The sequence below is a fragment of the Umbelopsis ramanniana genome (assembly GCF_025399195.1).
Source record: "Umbelopsis ramanniana AG unplaced genomic scaffold K450scaffold_14, whole genome shotgun sequence".
NCBI classification, from domain to species: domain Eukaryota; kingdom Fungi; phylum Mucoromycota; class Umbelopsidomycetes; order Umbelopsidales; family Umbelopsidaceae; genus Umbelopsis; species Umbelopsis ramanniana.
Genome location: NW_026252100.1, coordinates 241,987 through 260,740, shown reverse-complemented (window position 1 = coordinate 260,740; position 18,754 = coordinate 241,987). Strand labels below are relative to the sequence as shown.

At 41.8% G+C, this 18,754-nt stretch overlaps 11 protein-coding genes across 11 annotated transcripts; 3 read left to right on the top strand and 8 right to left on the bottom strand.

Annotated features, from left to right (window-relative positions):
- Position 1: 1 nt before the first annotated feature.
- Positions 2 to 1,434, bottom strand: K450DRAFT_207438 (uncharacterized protein). The gene is made up of 3 exons (XM_051584755.1): positions 1,148 to 1,434; positions 638 to 1,075; positions 2 to 568 (listed from the first exon to the last, which is right to left on the bottom strand). Exons 1-3 carry the CDS (start codon positions 1,411 to 1,413, stop codon positions 22 to 24), a joined length of 1,251 nt encoding a protein of 416 aa, XP_051446585.1. The 5' UTR covers positions 1,414 to 1,434; the 3' UTR covers positions 2 to 21.
- Positions 1,435 to 1,804: 370 nt separating this feature from the next.
- On the bottom strand, positions 1,805 to 2,955 carry K450DRAFT_232013 (uncharacterized protein). Its single transcript, XM_051587523.1, has 3 exons — positions 2,515 to 2,955; positions 2,280 to 2,441; positions 1,805 to 2,208 (listed from the first exon to the last, which is right to left on the bottom strand). Exons 1-3 carry the CDS (start codon positions 2,720 to 2,722, stop codon positions 1,958 to 1,960), a joined length of 621 nt encoding a protein of 206 aa, XP_051446584.1. The 5' UTR covers positions 2,723 to 2,955; the 3' UTR covers positions 1,805 to 1,957.
- K450DRAFT_232004 (uncharacterized protein) lies at positions 2,545 to 5,674 on the bottom strand. The gene is made up of 14 exons (XM_051587522.1): positions 5,371 to 5,674; positions 5,165 to 5,302; positions 4,990 to 5,097; positions 4,780 to 4,926; positions 4,641 to 4,720; positions 4,277 to 4,573; positions 4,116 to 4,207; positions 3,854 to 4,056; positions 3,713 to 3,787; positions 3,509 to 3,637; positions 3,353 to 3,443; positions 3,195 to 3,276; positions 3,059 to 3,131; positions 2,545 to 2,986 (listed from the first exon to the last, which is right to left on the bottom strand). The coding sequence occupies exons 1-14, from the start codon at positions 5,509 to 5,511 to the stop codon at positions 2,741 to 2,743; spliced, it is 1,902 nt and encodes a 633-aa protein (XP_051446583.1). The 5' UTR covers positions 5,512 to 5,674; the 3' UTR covers positions 2,545 to 2,740.
- A 507-nt stretch (positions 5,675 to 6,181) lies between these two features.
- Positions 6,182 to 8,039, top strand: K450DRAFT_231994 (uncharacterized protein). Its single transcript, XM_051587521.1, has 5 exons — positions 6,182 to 6,838; positions 7,068 to 7,145; positions 7,252 to 7,341; positions 7,410 to 7,639; positions 7,712 to 8,039. Exons 1-5 carry the CDS (start codon positions 6,497 to 6,499, stop codon positions 7,773 to 7,775), a joined length of 804 nt encoding a protein of 267 aa, XP_051446582.1. The 5' UTR covers positions 6,182 to 6,496; the 3' UTR covers positions 7,776 to 8,039.
- Position 8,040: 1 nt separating this feature from the next.
- K450DRAFT_231991 (uncharacterized protein) lies at positions 8,041 to 8,692 on the top strand. The gene has a single exon (XM_051587520.1). The coding sequence runs from the start codon at positions 8,115 to 8,117 to the stop codon at positions 8,643 to 8,645; it is 531 nt and encodes a 176-aa protein (XP_051446581.1). The 5' UTR covers positions 8,041 to 8,114; the 3' UTR covers positions 8,646 to 8,692.
- Positions 8,693 to 8,701: 9 nt separating this feature from the next.
- On the bottom strand, positions 8,702 to 9,995 carry K450DRAFT_270097 (uncharacterized protein; the record flags this gene model as incomplete). Its single annotated transcript, XM_051592951.1, has 4 exons — positions 8,702 to 9,341; positions 9,412 to 9,476; positions 9,541 to 9,768; positions 9,828 to 9,995. The coding sequence occupies 4 exons, from the start codon at positions 9,993 to 9,995 to the stop codon at positions 8,702 to 8,704; spliced, it is 1,101 nt and encodes a 366-aa protein (XP_051446580.1).
- A 149-nt stretch (positions 9,996 to 10,144) lies between these two features.
- K450DRAFT_270096 (uncharacterized protein) lies at positions 10,145 to 11,263 on the bottom strand (the record flags this gene model as incomplete). The annotated part of the gene is made up of 5 exons (XM_051592950.1): positions 10,145 to 10,261; positions 10,327 to 10,488; positions 10,577 to 10,789; positions 10,865 to 11,054; positions 11,124 to 11,263. The coding sequence occupies 5 exons, from the start codon at positions 11,261 to 11,263 to the stop codon at positions 10,145 to 10,147; spliced, it is 822 nt and encodes a 273-aa protein (XP_051446579.1).
- A 145-nt stretch (positions 11,264 to 11,408) lies between these two features.
- K450DRAFT_231983 (uncharacterized protein) lies at positions 11,409 to 12,270 on the bottom strand. Its single transcript, XM_051587519.1, has 2 exons — positions 12,033 to 12,270; positions 11,409 to 11,965 (listed from the first exon to the last, which is right to left on the bottom strand). The coding sequence occupies exons 1-2, from the start codon at positions 12,216 to 12,218 to the stop codon at positions 11,567 to 11,569; spliced, it is 585 nt and encodes a 194-aa protein (XP_051446578.1). The 5' UTR covers positions 12,219 to 12,270; the 3' UTR covers positions 11,409 to 11,566.
- Positions 12,271 to 12,813: 543 nt separating this feature from the next.
- On the top strand, positions 12,814 to 13,801 carry K450DRAFT_231980 (uncharacterized protein). The gene is made up of 3 exons (XM_051587518.1): positions 12,814 to 13,311; positions 13,405 to 13,505; positions 13,592 to 13,801. Exons 1-3 carry the CDS (start codon positions 12,849 to 12,851, stop codon positions 13,700 to 13,702), a joined length of 675 nt encoding a protein of 224 aa, XP_051446577.1. The 5' UTR covers positions 12,814 to 12,848; the 3' UTR covers positions 13,703 to 13,801.
- On the bottom strand, positions 13,586 to 16,000 carry K450DRAFT_231973 (uncharacterized protein). The gene is made up of 6 exons (XM_051587517.1): positions 15,355 to 16,000; positions 15,106 to 15,281; positions 14,862 to 14,909; positions 14,563 to 14,744; positions 14,391 to 14,475; positions 13,586 to 14,317 (listed from the first exon to the last, which is right to left on the bottom strand). Exons 1-6 carry the CDS (start codon positions 15,581 to 15,583, stop codon positions 13,934 to 13,936), a joined length of 1,104 nt encoding a protein of 367 aa, XP_051446576.1. The 5' UTR covers positions 15,584 to 16,000; the 3' UTR covers positions 13,586 to 13,933.
- Positions 16,001 to 16,700: 700 nt separating this feature from the next.
- On the bottom strand, positions 16,701 to 18,266 carry K450DRAFT_231967 (uncharacterized protein). The gene is made up of 7 exons (XM_051587516.1): positions 18,242 to 18,266; positions 18,105 to 18,181; positions 17,850 to 18,046; positions 17,682 to 17,782; positions 17,461 to 17,617; positions 17,231 to 17,391; positions 16,701 to 17,166 (listed from the first exon to the last, which is right to left on the bottom strand). Exons 1-7 carry the CDS (start codon positions 18,254 to 18,256, stop codon positions 16,846 to 16,848), a joined length of 1,029 nt encoding a protein of 342 aa, XP_051446575.1. The 5' UTR covers positions 18,257 to 18,266; the 3' UTR covers positions 16,701 to 16,845.
- Between the last annotated feature and the right edge of the window lie 488 nt (positions 18,267 to 18,754).

Sequence of the window (18,754 nt, the reverse complement as noted above, 5' to 3'; positions counted from 1 at the left end):
TGCGTTTATACGCACTCACTTTCAATAAATAGAGTCATCCTTTGTTTTCCCATCTATTTCTATTTGTTTAAACTCTTCTACAACTTGACTGTAGAACTCCTCATCTTGAAGCACCTTCATGCCAGTAACAATCAAAGCCTTAGCAGTCACAAGAGCCGCTTCGAAACCATCGTCTGTTCCAGCAGCATCAGCGAATGCAGCGGTATGTGGGAAATGGGGGGTATTGATGCCAAACATAGGGTGGATACCTGGCATAACGTAAGAGACATTGCCAAAATCAGTGCTGGCGGTAACAGGAGGTGGGTTTTCAACACCTGGGTTGACGTCGGCAAATCCGAAACCGTCCATTGCCGTACTAAATACGTTCATCATCTTCTTATTGTGCATTGTGTCCAAGTAAGGGTTCTTGTCCCAAGATAACTTAATCTCGCATCCGGTGGCATCCGCGGCCGATCGGAAGATCTTTTCAACTTTGCTTTGCAGCTGCTCAAGCAGGTCCTTTTTCAAAGCTCGAACAGTGAATTGACCAGAGGTATAATCGGGGATAACATTGGCAGCTGAACCTCCACTGTTACACAAGATAAAGGTTAGTGATATGATATGGCATAGATTGAAGAAATGAAGTTCAGCTACATACTTGGTGATAATTCCGTGAACACGGTCATTAGGACTCAATTGCTGTCGTAGCGTGGAGATTCCGTTGTATGCCAGGACTATAGCGTCCAGAGCGTTGACTCCCTTCCATGGCATACCACCAGCGTGAGCAGGCTTTCCAAAGTACTCAACCTTCAAGGATTGACGTGCAATAGTAGGAGTTCTACCATATTGCTTGTTACCACCACTAGGATGAGCCATCATGCAAACGTCAGCCTGTTCGAATAGACCAGCGTCAAGCATGTAGTTTTTGCCACCCTGTCCTTCTTCGGCCGGAGTACCGAACAATACGATTTTGCCTCCGCCTTGGTAAGAAGGTTCAGCCACGGCATATCGCAACCCCAAAGCTGTTGCTACTCCCACAGTGGCAATCAGGTTGTGACCGCAGGCGTGACAGACAACTTTTTCCGATAGTTGCAAGCTAATGGGTCTAGGTTAGCCTTTTCCCAGGAACACACAATGACAGATCATAGAAATTAAAATTTATACTCACGCATCAAACTCAGAACAGACACCGATGCGCGGTCCTGGCTTTCCAGTATCATAAGTAGCAACGAAAGCGGTTTCAATGCCTCCAGCGTGTCGCTCCACAGTGAATCCCTTTTCCTCCAGCAACTTGGTCAGGTACTCGTGGGCAAATTTCTCTTCAAAGCCAACCTCAGGGTGGTCATGAATCTGCTTGGCTAGCTCACGAAGATCCTTACGGTTGTTTTCAATGGCTTGGGTAATGAATTCTTCAAGGGTTTTGTCGATGCTCATAGGAGGTGAATGCGGAAGTGGTTGTTGGGTATCGACAGTACAACTAATTGCCCAGTTATATACCTCCGGGGAGATCACACCAAATACAACTCCGAACAATAGGGTTTCAGCGCATTATAGCTATCATGTCTTTCATTAGGAACTCCGACAGGTTTTGCGCAGTGCTCGCTTGGTACAATGAAGGTCATATATACATCATTTATGAACCAGCTCTTGTAATCGACATCTTCTTTCGTTTCAGACCATAACCGCTCTTGCGATTGGTTGCCATCACCATTGATTTACCGAGAAAGTCGACGGAATAATATATCAGCCGGGAATCCACACACACTCCCATAAACGTCAATTGAATAAGATAAGGGACAATTTCCGCTATTTGATGTTCCCGCTGATAAATAAAGTTGTAAATAAATGATAGCAGTATTTCACCACGGCTTTATTATACGTGGAGGTTGTTATTTTTTAAGCATGTCTAAAATGAAAAAAAAAAAAACCAAAACCTGTCCCTGGAGCGAGAAGCACAGACAAAATGGCAAGAAGCGCGTTATACTTTTTTAGCACCTATACCGCCAGTTTTCTTCTTATCCCGGAGCTCCGCCATACGTTGCTTTCTCTCTTCTCTCCTTCGATCAAGTTCCGCTTTTCGGTCTTCTTTCGATAACACTGAAGACGAGTTCGACGCCACTGTGGCTGGTGCAGATACAACAGGTGATATACTTCTGTTCGTAGACATATGGCCAGCAGCTGTATTTGCTGATTTGGTTTCAACATCATCATCGAAGCCCCAGTCATCCACTATTGATTTGCCTATCAGTGTGAGAATACACATTTTACACCCCGTGCGAGCAACATTTCTATATACTGACCGTCAAACTTTGTTTTGTGACCAAGCTTCATAGTACCGGGATTGAAAGCCCTATCAACCTTTGGCGGCACAATTGTTTTTGCAGCTGATGTAGCCATACTTCTTTTGGGAACGAAGGACGTTACAGGTTCTGGCGCTTGTGCTGGCGTTGTATCCAGTGGTTCTACAAATATAACAATGAGTGGGTCAGCATTCAGCTTCCATGGGGATCAATAATGTTGAATAAAACGCCTCACCCCATGCATCATCTTCGAGTCCAATCAGGTTATCGTTATCATCGTTATCCCAACTGTCACCATGATCTCCATCTAGGTCGGCAAGGACCAAGCGATCAGCAATTCGATCTGGGTTAGGGGTATCTGGCGCAGGTACAGTCCTTGCTGCATATTTGTTCAGGCTTGGATCGCTTGCTGATTGCATAGTTACAGGCGCACTACTAGCCATTTCTCCAGGAGAAGCAAGCTATGACATGCAAAAATCATTAGATAAAACACTGGTAATACTGCAATGAGCACAAATGCTGCTTACTCTCGTAGCTATGGATGTGACTGCCCAACCGGCAAATCCTTTAGTGGCCTCTCCCAGTACTCCGGCGACACCAGCGGCAGCTGCCGAAGCGCTGTTGGATCTTGCAAACGTGCCAGGTCCGCCAGGTCCGCCTTCTGTGACCTGTGGGGATGCTACTGTTTCAACAATGGCTGTATCCGGCTGATGTAACGTGGGATTATCAGTATTTTTCCATTGGTTGGATTTGGTGACATTTTAAGGCGTCTCTCTTACCATTGCGTCTGCAAACACAGACACTCTTTTGATGAAGACATCCAAAGTTTTGAAAGCTTGCGTTCTGACAGGTCTGAAGGATAGGATGGTCAATCAATGTCTAAATAAGCAGTTGATGTTAATGGATGTAACTTACTTTTCCTTATCCAGAAGGACTAATGAAATACAAGGTATGATACGGGTAGCACAGTCTTGGGCATCGTAGTATTCGGCGGTCGCTGTTGGTCATTGCAAGGAGTTAGCATGCAGTAAATACTGGCAACAATATATGATATATCAGAAGGTAGGCCATACCATTCAGGGCCATTAGACCAGCAATTCGGGCATGGTGAAATCCATCCTTCAAACTCCTAGCAAATGCTGGAACCAGCACCTTCTTCTGTGTCTATGAATGCAAGTATGACGTTCAATAACTGTAGTCCGCAATCTATCAATAAAAATTGAACATACCGCAGCGTTTAAATGCTTCGCTATCTTGCCCAAACATATAGTAGTGTTTGTTCGGATTCCAGGCTCTTCATCCATCTGAAGTTTAGCCAGATATTTCAAAAGATCATAGTTGATGACTCGATCACTCAACTATTTCACAGAAAATCTTAGCCCGTCAAGTCTTAAAATATATCAAATCGACAATCTCATCATTATTCACATTACCAATGGTACCAGTAGCAATATTCCCTTGATGGTCTGCTCACGAATCATGGGAACACCATCTGTGAAGCCCAATGCCTGACCGATTGAAGAAGTGTTTAGTACTTTTACTCACCTTTGCAGTAAACACTGAAGCATACTTACAACATGTGGGAAAATTTGGTCATTGACAATTTTCTTAGTTAAACGATCCACATAGCTAGGAAGCATTTCCAACAGAGCCATCCGTATTCCTCTGTCAGGCGCGGCATACATACGGATAATGCATGGAATGACGACCTTCACATATTCTTCGTCAGGAAGGTGACCGCCGACTTTAATTATACTGCTGAGCACCTTGGGTCCACCTGATTATAAATAATAAGCAATGCATTTCAAAATGACTTTTAAAAATAGATCACTTTACCTGCTCCGAATTCAAAAGCGTTGATGAGTTCTGGAAGAATTTTATGGATAGAGAACTCTTGTGGAAAAGTCTCGATAACATTGTCCAATTTTCTGATACAAATGAGGTGAGCCTGCGGGCTCAACAACCATCGTCAAATTACTCGTACCAAATCATCCTACCTGAAGAAAACATCTTTTTCGGATTGATCCTTGATGGTTATATTTTCAAGGAATAAATTGACTTGAATAAACTCATTTGAGAAAAACCCTTGCGGTCGTAACCCTTCGTCAAGGAATCGCTCTGAATCAATTCTTGCCTTTGGCGACGTCGTTAAGAGCAATTTGTATACATTCTGCATCTTTGATGGTATATCGCCTCGTGTACTCATTAATTTGTCAGTGGAATCCATATGCCCATTATAAGTTTCGTAAATGAGACATCCAAGTTGGAAACTGTCAGTTGCACTAGTAGGTAAGCTGAAATAAAAATGGTATTAGTTTGGATCAAAGGTTTCAGCAGATTTCAGTAGCAATGATAGCTTACTCTTTAATGACAGTCCAGCCTGATTTCTTGATTTCAGGCGAGGCATAGCGATTAGCATCGGGTATCATTCCACCAAAAGTCTGGTATACAAGTCATTAGTAAATCATCCAGTTACCATGCCCTCATGTACTCTTTTTACCATTATCATTGGGCTTTCTTCTTTCATTGAGTCTAGTAATTCGAACCCTCCCAACTTCCATTCACCGGCTTTATTAGTGAAGATGGAAGATATCCGCACGTTTCCATGTACCATTCCACAATCATTATTAATGAACTTGATGGCACTCTGCAGCATTATCTGTCCATTAGCAAAATGATTATTCCTCGCATCATAATGAATGTTTCTTACAGCAATTTTGTACAGGCCCCATAAGGTGAGATTTTTGTCTGCATTTTGTTTCAATTGATCTGAAAGCGGCTCCACAGCATCTGTGACAATCATTATAGCTTGATCATTCTGTTGAGATAAATTTTATCAGCACCATAGTCACCTCAAGCTAGTGGAAGGCATATATCTGCCATACCTCTACACCATCGAGAAATCGCAGCAGATCCGGGTGTCTAAGGGTCCGCATTTTTTTGTATGCATGTTTGGCAAGCTGAACCATATTTCGATTCTTTACTACGTCGAATGTGAAAATGGAGACTTCAGAGTTATCCTCCTGCAACAATTTGAGTCAGTATGTGTGGGGGATTAGATTATACATGTTGCATTCATCAAGTGTCTGACCTTTTTGGTTCCACGATGCAATGACCAGATTGATTGGTTTTCATACCATTCGACCTTTGGACCAATGGTGTATGGAAATGCTGATGCATCCTTTCCCAGCAAGGACAAACCACTTTTGACAAAACCAGATAAGAAGGCCATCTTGTTTGATCCGAGTCGTTAATAGAGACGTTGCCACCTGGCAGACGTGTGACGGATTATTTTATGTTTTTTGTCGCTGTACCAAAAGGCGATTCGATTGTCCACAGCACAACTCTTGTAACCCATACACGTGCGGCTAAGCCTTACTCAAAGCCATATTATGTTATTCATGGCAATAACTTCAAGAGGTTTGCTATATTATTGTAATATTTGTTGGATATTACCATGACGACAAAGTCAATTTGTCATTTCTGTATGTACGCTCTTGGTCACTTAGGGGCAACTGAAAAATCCCGGCTTCTTAGATCCAATATGCTGGAAACGCAATAATAGACAATTATATTTGTGCGTTCCCAAGCATTGAAAATTGCAAGTGTAAGATGATAGCTCGTTCTGTAGTGACATTGAGGCGATTATCTTCGAAAATGATCTTCTGCTGCTCGTAAACATCAGCATATGAAGGCGATGGTAACATTATACAAGACGCGGTGTTATGCCTTGAACAACAGAGTCATTGAACTGTACCTAGCCCCCTCAAAACACTATCGGCATTGTAAGTCGGCTGCGCATAACACAATATCATGCGTACTCATCCAGCTATTTCTTTCATGTCTATGATATGATTCGTTCCTCGCATTCAGTATATTATTAACAAATAATCGTTGTATAATTTTTCGTGGCCTCTGAATGGATCTGTTTCTGAAATAATGTGGTATACTGAATTTTTTTTTTTTCTATAAAAAAAAAATACGCACAAAGAATGTGTTGGATTGATTATCCACTCTGCGTTCTCTCACTTCTACTCATCTTTAGTATCTTTTTTTTGCATTTTATTTCGTTATATTAGCCATCACGACTGAGCACAGACATAACCTCAGCAAATAGAAAAACCATATTGTCCTTATCACAAGACTCAAATCCAGCCATAACTTGATTCTCCGTCAAAAAGGTTATTCCCGCACTTCTCCATTCTTCACAATCAAACATGCCGATACCAGCTACTGCCCCCATTGTTCTTACCACAACCACTCCACTCCCTATCGTATGCCCTGTTTGCAGAGATAGCAACAGCTGCCCAAAGCACTGCTCTAACAAAGTGTTCACCAAATCTTACGAGATGGTAGAACGGGAACTTAAAACACGCTCCTCTGTAGAGCAACCCAAACGAGCACCGTCACTAGCCTGTAGGTCAGAGGACGAGCAGTGGGTGGATATCTCCAACCAACGGTTGAGGTGTACAAAAATGGGGGCATTATATCCAGGTTCCAAGTTCAAGGGCGTTCAAAAGAGTGGAAAGACCAGTTACGAAGTAGCTGTGGAGATTCAGGTAACTTGCATGCGCTTCATCGGGAGGAAGGCGATTGGTCTTGATCCATATACCAAGATCGTGCTGCACTAGTTTTGGAATGAGGCGACCGTTTTCCTGATGGGAACGGCTCATACCATTCGGAATAGTCGCCAAATATGGAACTTTTAACCTTTACGCTATTCCAAAGCACCTCACCTATTCAATCATTCACTGACTGTGCAAACTTTTATTTTCTCTGCTCTCTTAGCATGTTGATCTAGCTGAATCTTGTCTGAGTGGCTACCTTAACATAAAGGGTCTCACTACCGAGTTTCCAGAGCTCACGGTATGTTCGATACTTATCGTTGTTAATCCGCCCTTCCGCTTGCGCTAACGCGAACTACTTCTTTTTTTTATCTTTGAACGTATCTTTTCGGAACTTGCTATTATAGACCTTTTTTGAAGCTGAGATTATTGGACCAAAGCATTCATTCTTGACTCGAAAATGGCAAGCCGAGGAACAGTTTGATTATACTCATTGGGTAACTAGAGTGTTTATTTACTCCTTATATCAATATCTCACAATTACTCATCATATCATCCATTGCAGAAACGATTCCCAGCCTTTCAGCCTTACCTGAAAACTTTCAATCAAGATGGATTTGCTTACGACTTTTACGACAAGGATTTTATATTTATGAGATGGAAGGAGCATTTCTTGGTTTCTGACCATCACTTGAGAAGCATTGATGGAGCAAGCTATGATGGATTCTACTATATATGTTATCAGCGTTCGACAAATCAAATCACAGGCTATTACTTCCATCATCAAAGCGAATGGTAAGTAACATGGAGGTTGATTGGTGAAAAAAATGCCAAATTCTGTCGTGCTAATATCCGTCTCCTTTCAAGGTTTCAACATTTGACACTTGAACATGTCGAAGAACGATCTTTTGGCACATATGAATTCCGCTAGAGAAATCCGATTGAATCTTTCTTTTTCCAAAATACGCTTGTTTGATATGTTAGCACTACCCGTCACTTTACGTGCTTGACCGCTACAAGAGGAGCATCAACGTCCTCTTTTTATCATCTCTTGAATCAAACGCATTCCTTCTACTGTATTCCTTTTTCTCCCTATTAGCTTATATGCCCTTGGAGATTAATCCTGTGTAAATAACGAATTTGATATCCACAAATGCATTTCTTTTTCCCAGCCCAAAAAAAAAAAAAGAAAAGTCTCCCTTTGAGAAAAAGCAAGTCACTAGTAAGTGCAGTTGCTGCAGAGAAGATCGAGTTACCTTGATCTACTATTATGGACCAATTACTGGATAAGGAGGTGCTGTCCAAATCAGCAGCTGTTGAGGAATTGTACGATCTCGATCATTGGGCAAAGGAGACGGCACATTGGAACCAGGGCATAGACATATTTTTGAGCCGGTACTTCACCATTCATTACGAACCAGCGTCACATGTATATATACGACAACCACCCAACAAGCTCTGCATTCTCGGACTGAGCAAGGAACATGCTGCTGTAAAATCAACTGGCAACATCTCTTGTAAATTCTTTTATGAAAGCAAGACCAAAGGTCAGAAAGTCAAGCCCAATACCGTCATATGCGAGGTCACCGTGGACGATCAGACATACCCTATACTGGCCACCGTTTACGGTGAAGTGGCAGAAGTCAATCCTCGCTTATTGGAGGATCCTAATCTTATCCGAACACATGCACTTGATGAAGGATTTTTGGCCATTATCCGACCAAAGGAGGAAGATTCGTCCAAACAATTGAAAGGCTTGGTGGACCAAAATGAATACGATGCCATCATCAACCAAAAATAAATCATTCGTCATGTACATAAAATACAAATGGGATAGAACTAATATAACTTGATTGATTAAAAGCTCACAGTTGCCATGACTGGTCTATGATCGCTTATGTACAATTTATCGTCGTATCTATTTTCGAGCACTGCAAACTTTGTAACCTTGACCTCGTTGCCGAGCAGTATGTAGTCAATGACAGATGGAGGATCCTCTCCAGGCGCACCAAAGCTTGTGAATGTGTTTTGGTGACCATATGGCCCACTGAAGCCAGGAAATCCTTCCAGTCGGGTCTGCAATTCGTATCGGGCATCTTTGAACCCATGTTGCTGAACGATGGGTTGGAGATTTTTAGGATCAAGCTTGTGTGGTCTGAACTGGATGTGGGTTGGAAGCGCAATACCGTGACCAGGAGTACGAGTAGGCATACCAGTTCTTTTTGCTTCCTCTACTGCACTATACCTGTTCAATTTCTCAATGCGTATACCCGTCGACTCATTGCTTTTGGTATACTGATGAGACGTCAATTCAAGGTATGGCGCGCTGTCTTCTTCTGAGTTCAAGTCGCCTATGACTACCATCGGGAGCTGTGTCGCACTGAGTTCTTTGAGAAGCAGGCCGGCTGACTCCTTGCGAGCCTTTTCTCCCTTATTATCGAAGTGAGTATTGATGACTCGAATTTGTTTCTGTCCATTGTCTGTCTTGACGTCAAAGCTGTATACCGTCTTCAGTTAATCTCTTTACTCGGCGTATACCAAAGCGAATCAAATGTGCAAAGCCTTACGTGACAACAGTAGCGATTCTCGTCTGATCAGCGTCCCATCCTACGCTACCTGGTTGATCTGGCGTCTATTGTGTGGAAATTAAGTGAACAATCTCATTAACAAAACAACCTTTTTCCTGTCATACATACCTCGGAGAGCCAAATGGTTTTGGAGTTGGCTTCCGAAAGAATTTGTCTATTGTTCTCGTTATTTAAAGCTGCTCCTTCCGCAATTATAGATGTAGTCATCACATACCGTTTATAAAATATAGGAGAATATTCACCATCCTCCTTGCCATCGCTACGACCACAGCCAACCCATACATAGTCAGCCGACAGAAGCTCGGCCAGATCAAGAACTTGATGATGACGTGGCTCCTATACGATGGTTCAGTATCATACCTACAGCGATGCTACAGTGTTTATTATTTCCTCACCTGAAGACCAACAATTTCTGGCTCGTACAGCAAGATTGTGTCTGCGATCTTCCACTTCCTTGTAGACCAAGGCTGTTCACCGTCCAAAGAGGTGTCAGCCGACTGTCTTTCGGGCACCTGATTCAAGTCGAAGCGAACATTGAAAGTCATGATCTTTAATGTAGTCATTATGCTGATGAAATAGTTTATTGCTCGAGTGTGGTTGTGTGTGGAGAGGCAAACTGTCAGCGTTGGAGATACTTTGCCCAAGAGTATAAGTTAAATGACGTCATGTATACGGTGGATTGTTGAGCAGCCCATTCAATCCCAAAAATGTGCTATTTGACAATAGCCATCTGTTTTTCTATCGTTTGAGTATTTGTCGGCAGCACCGTTGACACCCAGTTGGGATCAGTCAAAAGTGATATATCTTCCGACACTTTCTTTGGCAATTGCTAAGCAACGGAATTTCATTAATGTTGAACGCGTATACTACTGAATGATTTTATACGCAACTTACCGCTCTGACAGAGTTGTAGTGATCTTCCTTTGATGTATATTCGCGTATGACATAGTCAGTGCCGAATTCATGGTAGATCCGTGTATCGTTTATGCGGAAAAGTACATCATCCACTCGAAGGAAGAATCGCAGCAAGAGGAAAAAGCAAGTTGGCATCACGCGCTGTCGTAAGATATATGATAAGAATGATTTAAGATTAATAACAATCAACAACCGGTGCGAATATATATGTCCACTAAGTCGCACTCACCAATCGCGTTGTAAGTGTTGCTGTACCGTTATCAGCAAGTTCGTCTTCAAATAGTATATTTTCATCATAATATAAGATCGGATCTAATCGTTTGAGTCGTTCGATATCAATGTCTTTGTCCGTATTGACGAATTGGTTGCCTGAAGTGCCTTGATAAGATGTTGTATATGTCCAGTCATAAGGCTTGATGACATCCTTAATATTTTCATGATTCTGTGAACTAGTACGAATGGATATGAGATGGATAGTAGCAGCTAGTCATCCATGTCTACAATTGTATTCATTTACCAACCTTTTCTTTCCCCATTCCTTCGCATATGCTACTTTGATGTGTTTGTTGCTCTCCGAAGTTTTGTCAACTAGCTGTAAAGCGTCCTCTGCCCGATATTTCAACTCAAAACCTGTTTTGTTTCGAATACTGACTTCGTTGTTTCCAAAAATCATTTCAGGAAGTGGTATCCCAATTTCTTTTTGTAGCCTGTATCAGATCAAGGTCATTAGGTTGACCGAAAAGGAATCTCGAATGTGAACAAGCATCTAACTGTACCGATCAAGGTCTTGGGAATTGCAAATGGACGTCTTCTTGGAAGTGATGGTCCATCCATTGTATTCAATACCACTTGTATGTCCCTCTCGTCGATTTCCTTCATTGATTACTTTATGTCCTGGTTTAGCACTGCTAGTCATGTCCAATGGATTGAACAAGGAAAGAAAAAAGACAGCTGGGGTCGTTGTCCTAATTTGGCAATTATATCCCAGGAAGACGCACTATACCGATTATGCAGAGGACTTTCGACCCTGAACACTTTGACTTGAGCCTTATTGCTTTGCTCTCATATTTATTCAAGTATGATTTTCACCTTTAAAACCATCCGATCTCATCATGGATTAGCGCAATTAAATTTTATAAGGTTTCATGCATGGGAACGCGCAAGAATTACAAACAGCTGCATTCAAAAGTGGATCATTAAATATCTTCTTTTAACAGGACTAATCAAAGAACATGTAAAGAGAGGTATAAGGCACTGTAAGGTAGTTATTATATGATGGATCACAGTTTGGCTGTCGTGGTACACCTCCTTTGGTAATAATTCTGGTGACGAATTTTGCAAGGTCGCCTTCAATGCCTTGTACCAAAAGCCAAGGTACATTTTCTGGTCCGTCAGGGCTAGCATATTGACTGATCTTCTTTGCAATAACGTGATTACCATTCTCATCGTACGGTTCCGATATGGATAAATCCCACTCTGGAGAAAGTACTCCATCTTGCTCAGTGAAATAATGGAAGCCAACAAGTTTGCTTGGATCGTATTCGAGGGTTGAGTTTGATAAATGAGCTAAGGCGCCAACATTGGTCCACATATGCGTTGTACTATCACAAGTATAATTCTAAGGAAAAGTGTCGATTAATACAGATTTGACTATGTCAGCGAATGGATGGACACTCGTTCTTTACCTGAGTTCCTTCGGCAAACAGTGAGAATTTCAAGTTCGCACCCTGTGGTAGCTGAATACCTTCTCCTGATGCGTCATCTCTGGCTAAAAGCTGAAGATGTTTGTCAACGGTACTGACAGGGAGGGCTGCACTCAAGCTGGAAAAGGCGACCAAGAGGGCGATGACTCGATGGAAATTTTTATTCATGATGTATTCAAAGGATGAAGTTGAGAAAGCTATCTTAAGGTCAGTGACTTTATATCGTATTTTGGAAAGATGTACAATACCAGCGAGGCTCGTCTGCTTACGTACGAAGTTCACGCAAAATGGGGAATATTTTTAGAAATATAGCCGTGGCGAAATTTACTACTGTCGGTTTTGCATTTGTGGCTCAGGCACAAACATTGCCCGCAATGGGAAGCCTCATCGAATTATGTCGGGCTTGGAAGGAGAACCTCTTTGCAAGATATTAACAAGCCTACTGTGAGCCCCATTACTAATGGATGCCAAACGGAGTCTGCGTCTCTTAATCAGCAGTGAATGAATAGAGGCTTGTTAGATTGAATACATGACATGATTATCATGAAACTAAATTTTCGAGAAAGAACGATAGGGCATCGTTTAAAACGTGAATTGCTTCTTCGTTTTCTTTGAAATCACTTTGTAGACCATTTACAAAGACTTGCTACATATACGAGATAATCGTGATTTTAACGAAATGTCCATCCGTCTATTGGTTTGACATTTTTTTCATCAGCCTCTCCACAACGAAACTCCGCATAAGCACAAATTCTGTAATCTGGCTCGTCCGAGTATTACGCCTTGATCAATTTCGACATGTCTTTGAGATCTTTGTCCAGTCGTGCATTGGCCTACGGCAAGTTGCCAACAATCAAAGCATGCACTCGTTCAACACCAGCTTTTATCCCGGCGTTTAAGCAAATCCATACATCCATGCCCCATTCTCGAAAAGCAAGCGACGACGACACGCATGAGAAGCCATATTCAACTCCTGTCTTCAATCAAACGTATCCTGCAGAAGCTCCAACCTCAGACACCATTGTCCCTGTCTCCATGCTGGATGCCTTTAACAACATGTTTGATCGAGGACCGAATGTTGGTGTTGAAATCATCACAAAGAATGGCTTCGTTTTGTCCAACAACGTTCGTGTCGATGGCCCAATCATCCTCCTGAACGGAACTGCTTTCATGTGGAATGTTCCAGCGGGTGCAAAGTCGCCATTTGAGAACTGGACTGAAGAAATGCTCAAGATTTTCGAAGTAACCGCCCCAAAGCCAGGTCAGTGTTATCATTCACACCTCCTTGTGCACGCTTTTCATGCGTTTGTCTACTTGTTATTTTATTAAACCGGTATGTCCTCTCACTCATTAGAACTCATCTTGTTTGGAACGGGTAAGAACTTTTATCCCTTGCCGGAGAACCTTCGAACATATCTGTTCAAATTGGGAATCCAAGTCGATCAAATGAGCACAGTAAGTTTGCATATCATCATGCCTAACGCTTCGCTTGTGGATACATAAAATGAGATGTAACATTGATTCCTTTATGTCATTTTCAGAAAAATGCTGCATCCACCTACAATGTACTAGCTGAGGAAGGACGTCGTATTGCAGCTGCTATGTTGCCCAACACGCCCACGGATGCAGTTTCCGGTAAATCAATAGTGTAGTTTACCTATGGTATATTTTTATTTTTTTGTTTGAGATAGATGACCGAGCAAAGCATTCATTTGAAGCGCTGTGAGGGCAGTGAGATTAGCATCCTGCACGCGTAAATGACAAGCAAAATGTACATATGATCATGAAATATTGACTACGAGATGGTAATTACAAAAGATTTTTACGATGGTATGTGTGTGTGTGTAGAGTTGGGTAGTTTATACATTCAAGTGATTAATTTTTCAAGCTGCACCGACCGCGCTTCGTCTGTTTCTCTGTCGCTCCTCAGCAATGATTTGGCGCTGCTTCTGCTTTTCCATTTTCAACTTCATCTTTTCCTTTCTTCTGCGTTTGGTTAACACGCCTTCGATCAAAGTCCGCATGAATCGCTGTTCGTCGATGATGTGCATATTCTTGTCCAATTCTCGTTTACTCAAGGCTGAAACGAACTCCTGTAGATTCCATGCTGATAAGATAAATAGTTTACGTGTGCTGAAGTTATTTGACTTGAGCTGTTTATAGATCGATTGTTTGACTTCTTTCACTAGTTCCCCTGCTGCCGTTGACCATTTATACGTCTCATCTTGGGTACTTCCACTGTATCGACGAATTTTTGCCTCCACCGCCTGATATGATGATTAACATGGGCGACTAAACGTGTGGTAAACCAGTTTCACCAAAAAACGAATGCCTAGTTACCTGATCTGCTTTGTTACGTACAAAGAACACTGGGACTTTCTTCTCCTCAGCCTTTTTAGCAATTATTATGTCGGTTTCCTGAAGCCTAAGTAATACAATTTATGGTGGTGAGATCACAGCATGTTTGTTGACAAAAATCCTGATGTGGGCTGCTCGGAGAAGCTCAATTTACCTTTCCGCCATGACTATAATAAGTGCGTCGAAGGCACACAAAAATTTGTCCTCGAAATATGTTTCAGCTGGGTGATGAAGGGTGGCAGCTCCAGGTAAGTCCCAAAGCACCATGGTGCGAAGGTCTGGATGCCGGTAAGCTCTAGGTTTGATGGTCGCTTCAGTTTCACCAGTCACAGCAGCCTGGATTATCGGAATACACCAAGAATAAAAATAATAATACGGGTTGGGTAAGTCATGTGGTACGTGTGCCTCGGTTACAAGAAACCTTTTTATTCCAGAAGCCCGCCTTTAACTAACCTGTGGATCATTATCGTGCATCCCCATAATCCCATTGACGACTGAAGACTGTAATAAGAGAAATTGTGGTTTAAAAAAAATGTTCATTTGCATGTGTTTATCATGCTGGAAACCCATCGTTACAATATGACCACCACGTCAAGCAGTTTTTGGTCATATTGACTTCACATCCCATTCTAGGAAATCATCTCTATTGATTTTCAAGTGATTGCCATCGCCACGAACCATCTGATGATTAGCTCACCTTGCCAGTTCCCGCGATGCCTGCCACAGCAATATTGTAATAATTCTCGCAGTTTAGTCCAAATTCTCGCTTTGCCTTGTCTTTTATTTCTTGTGGTATAGCTAAGGGCTCAGGGGGTGCGTCCTTGAATAAAACTTCGAATACTCCCCAGCATGCAAGAAATGGTGCCAGTGGCCCTGAAGACACCAAAAAAAAAAAGTTAAATAACAAGTCTGCAGAAGTTGTAATACATACACGGAGGACACTTACAGCCAATGACCCCTAATAGACCACCGATAGCTCCATCCATGAGCTTGACACCGGTTAGTTCTTCGGATGTGAAAGTGTATGCATTAATGAAGGGAAAGGCCACAATGACCATAGGCACAGCCAGTGTTGATAAAGTTGCTTTGGTGAATCGGTTGCTTAGTTCATCGCTGTCGTAAAAAACAACTGATGATTTTGACGATGATAGTGCCGTAGATGCTGCTTGCCCCATGTGAAGAATATGCCACGAATTCTATTATTTTTTGGAGGTACTGGATATGTAGCAAAAATCCTCTCGAAGAACAAAGTCGCAAAGAATTCTGACCAAGTTGAAAAGCGAGGAAGAAGAATAAATGCATCGGTCCCTTTTATATGTAGATCCAAAAATATCCATGTTTATTTTTTTTGTATACCCTGTGAGAATAGAGCAAACCACGGCATCGATTGTGTCTTGTGAACCAGGACATAATACTTTTGCTCAAGCCTGGATGTTATATGCTGATACTTTTCAGGCTGAGATCAACCCCGGCTGCTTTTGGACATCCCGACTAGTTGCGTGACCGATCACAAGTGCTGCAAAGAAAAGCGTGCCATCGCGATCCAATCTATATCACTATCTGTCTATGGTAATCAATGATTTCCTCGTAGAGCAAGAATATACATTGTTTTACGATGCCAGATCTATAGCTTGCATTCGTGTTTTTCTTGTATATTTTGATCTCGGCGAATCAACGAAATAGTCCATAATATCACGGGTCCATGACTTCCCTTGTGGGCAATCGGCAATCTTCTTGTCACGGGTACCTGACCTGGATGTAACAGAGACTTCTGTTGACGAACATATCTCATTCATTGCCCAATGCTGCCACGCGTATTCATGTGTCCAGACTCTCCTTAGTGCGTGATAACATTTTGTCCACAGCTTGATCAGACTGCCGCCTCAAGCGTCCCACCGACTTTCTCCTTCGGACTTGGGATCCATTCGCTCCAAATGTACAGCCAGAAAAGCAACTTCAGTTAGCACAAATACATATCGATAAGGCAGCGCACTATACCGTGTGGTGTTCAGCTGAATTACGTCGCATCTACTTAAATATAAATGTGTCACATCCAAGTTATTTTTATGCTGCATTAGTGTGGAATATGTGTGATTTACGCTAAGATGAATGCTAGCTTGAGCTTCTGGTATGGGAATGCTATGATATAGTCGTACGCAAACCAATCATCAAAAAATATATAAAAAAAAAATAGCTATCCAGAATTCTAATAATGAAGCTTCATTTTATATTAGCTAAGCTCATGTACTAGAGGATATTGATGTGGAGCAGAGGATGAAAGAGGTTTGCAAGTATCAGTGTGAATAAGACGTATTTTATTGCGCTATTTTTTTTTTCTTTTCCGTCTCAACATTTGAAACTGGAAATTTATGTACATGCTTTGTATTCTAGAAGTTTAGAGTGGAATGCCGTTGAATAGATATTAGATTGAACGTTACTACATGATTCGGCGTGGAACATCATTTTCAGTGAACTCCTTAGAGGCTCCGAATCGGTTGCTTCGCTTATCGACAGCCCGGTTGATGATGCCACCCATGCCTCCAATGTTTCCTTGAAGAGCCTCATTTTCAGTATCTTCATCCGCATTATTATCGTTGTCAATCCATTTTTCTTGAACATCTCGGACGTCTTCATGTTGCCAGTTCCCACTCTTCATGGCTGTTAGCATAATGCTTTCATTGCCCTCTGTTAGCGCACCAAAGACAAAGCCGCCAGCTTTGTCGATTACTTGTTGTAATTTTGCCATGGAATCTTTTTCCTATCGTCGAATATTGGTCAGTGCCTAAAACAGTGCTTCGTACAATCCTCATCGGCAAACTCACCTCAACACAGAGTGTGTAGAATCCAACCAAACTGAAATCCTCGATCAGTTCACAAAGTGCCTTGTTTAAGCTTTGATATTTCTTACCAAAAGCATCAGCATTCAAGCTTTCCAGAAGATAACTCAAATCCATGACTTCAGTGTAGTATTCGAGTGAAAAATCTTACAGACAATGAAGGCAGATTTAGAATACCCGTGCCGCAGAAGATAATTATGAAAAATATCACTTACTTAGTTTCCCATATGTTTCTATTAGATCAACCTTAGAAAGAACATTGACATGCGGAAGTTCAAGCTGGAGCATAGTCTTCAATGATAACAGTAATACGGAGATGAATTTCGCAGGATCCGTGCAGTAATGGGCATCCACTAAGTGAACAGTCACAAGCTACGAATAGTTGCAAACTATGAGATACGGTAGAAATACATGGCGATGGCTAGTTGTTACTTACCCGATAATTTATCTTCTGCAGTTGCTCTAAAATGTTCTTCACCGAATTATGATGAGTAAACAGCTCGACTTGTCCAGGAAAGTCAAATAAAATGTAATCGTCTGCAAGAGCATAAATTGTTGGTAACGTATTCAGCAGCCTTTCTCGCGTTATACACTTGAACTTTACCCTTCAACGGCTTCAACTTTTCAATCAACCAATCGAGATTCTTTTCTAGGTATTCCATGCAGTACATCATTCCTCCGTTGGGCCCTAAGCCGAATTCATCCATCACATCGTCCAGTGTGATCAAGTCTGCTATGTTGACAGCACATGGGTATGGTATATGATCGTTTGCTGGGTCAATATTTACTATAGAGACTTTTCTGTGGTAATTGTTAGTAATCACACCATGAGGACTGGGAGTGTTGAGCTGACCCTGACCTTCCAATTGCCGTCAAAAACTGGTATGCTCCCCAACAATAAGTTGTTTTTCCAGATCCTGGCGGACCAACTACAAGCTATGTGCATGTCAGAAAATATGAAGCTTATGCATAGCATTATTAACAGCATTAGAGTACCTGTCCGAATGGCATTTAGTCGACAGTCCACGCAAACTGCGCTCCGCTTAAAGAGTCAATTTTTATGAGAAAAAAAGAAAGTCACAAATGCCTTGACAGTCGTTGCGCCTTCAAGTACTGGGTCAAATCACCAAACAATTCAATATACAGCCGCCTTCCTACATCCATTATTGTTAAATCATTTCTTTGTGATATAATTTGTTGTTTTTACTAATAATTTAATTTTCATCGATTGCTGACTATCAAGCTGTTCAGCATCTAGTTCTGGACAGGCATTTTGAATGGATCTGTTTGATGAAGTGTAGAGAAAGAAGTTTAGTATAAATTATTTAACACATGTTTAGCTTCACATCAAAAAATACCTTGAACAACCATAAAGGGAATGGATTCGTACACGCAATGGGTCTTGGTGTTCTGTTTGTAGACAAAAATGTTAGTCAGCTTTGGGGTGACATCTATATATTCGCCTGCCATTGACCTACATTGTAGTTAACCATAAGGCGGTAATGGTAA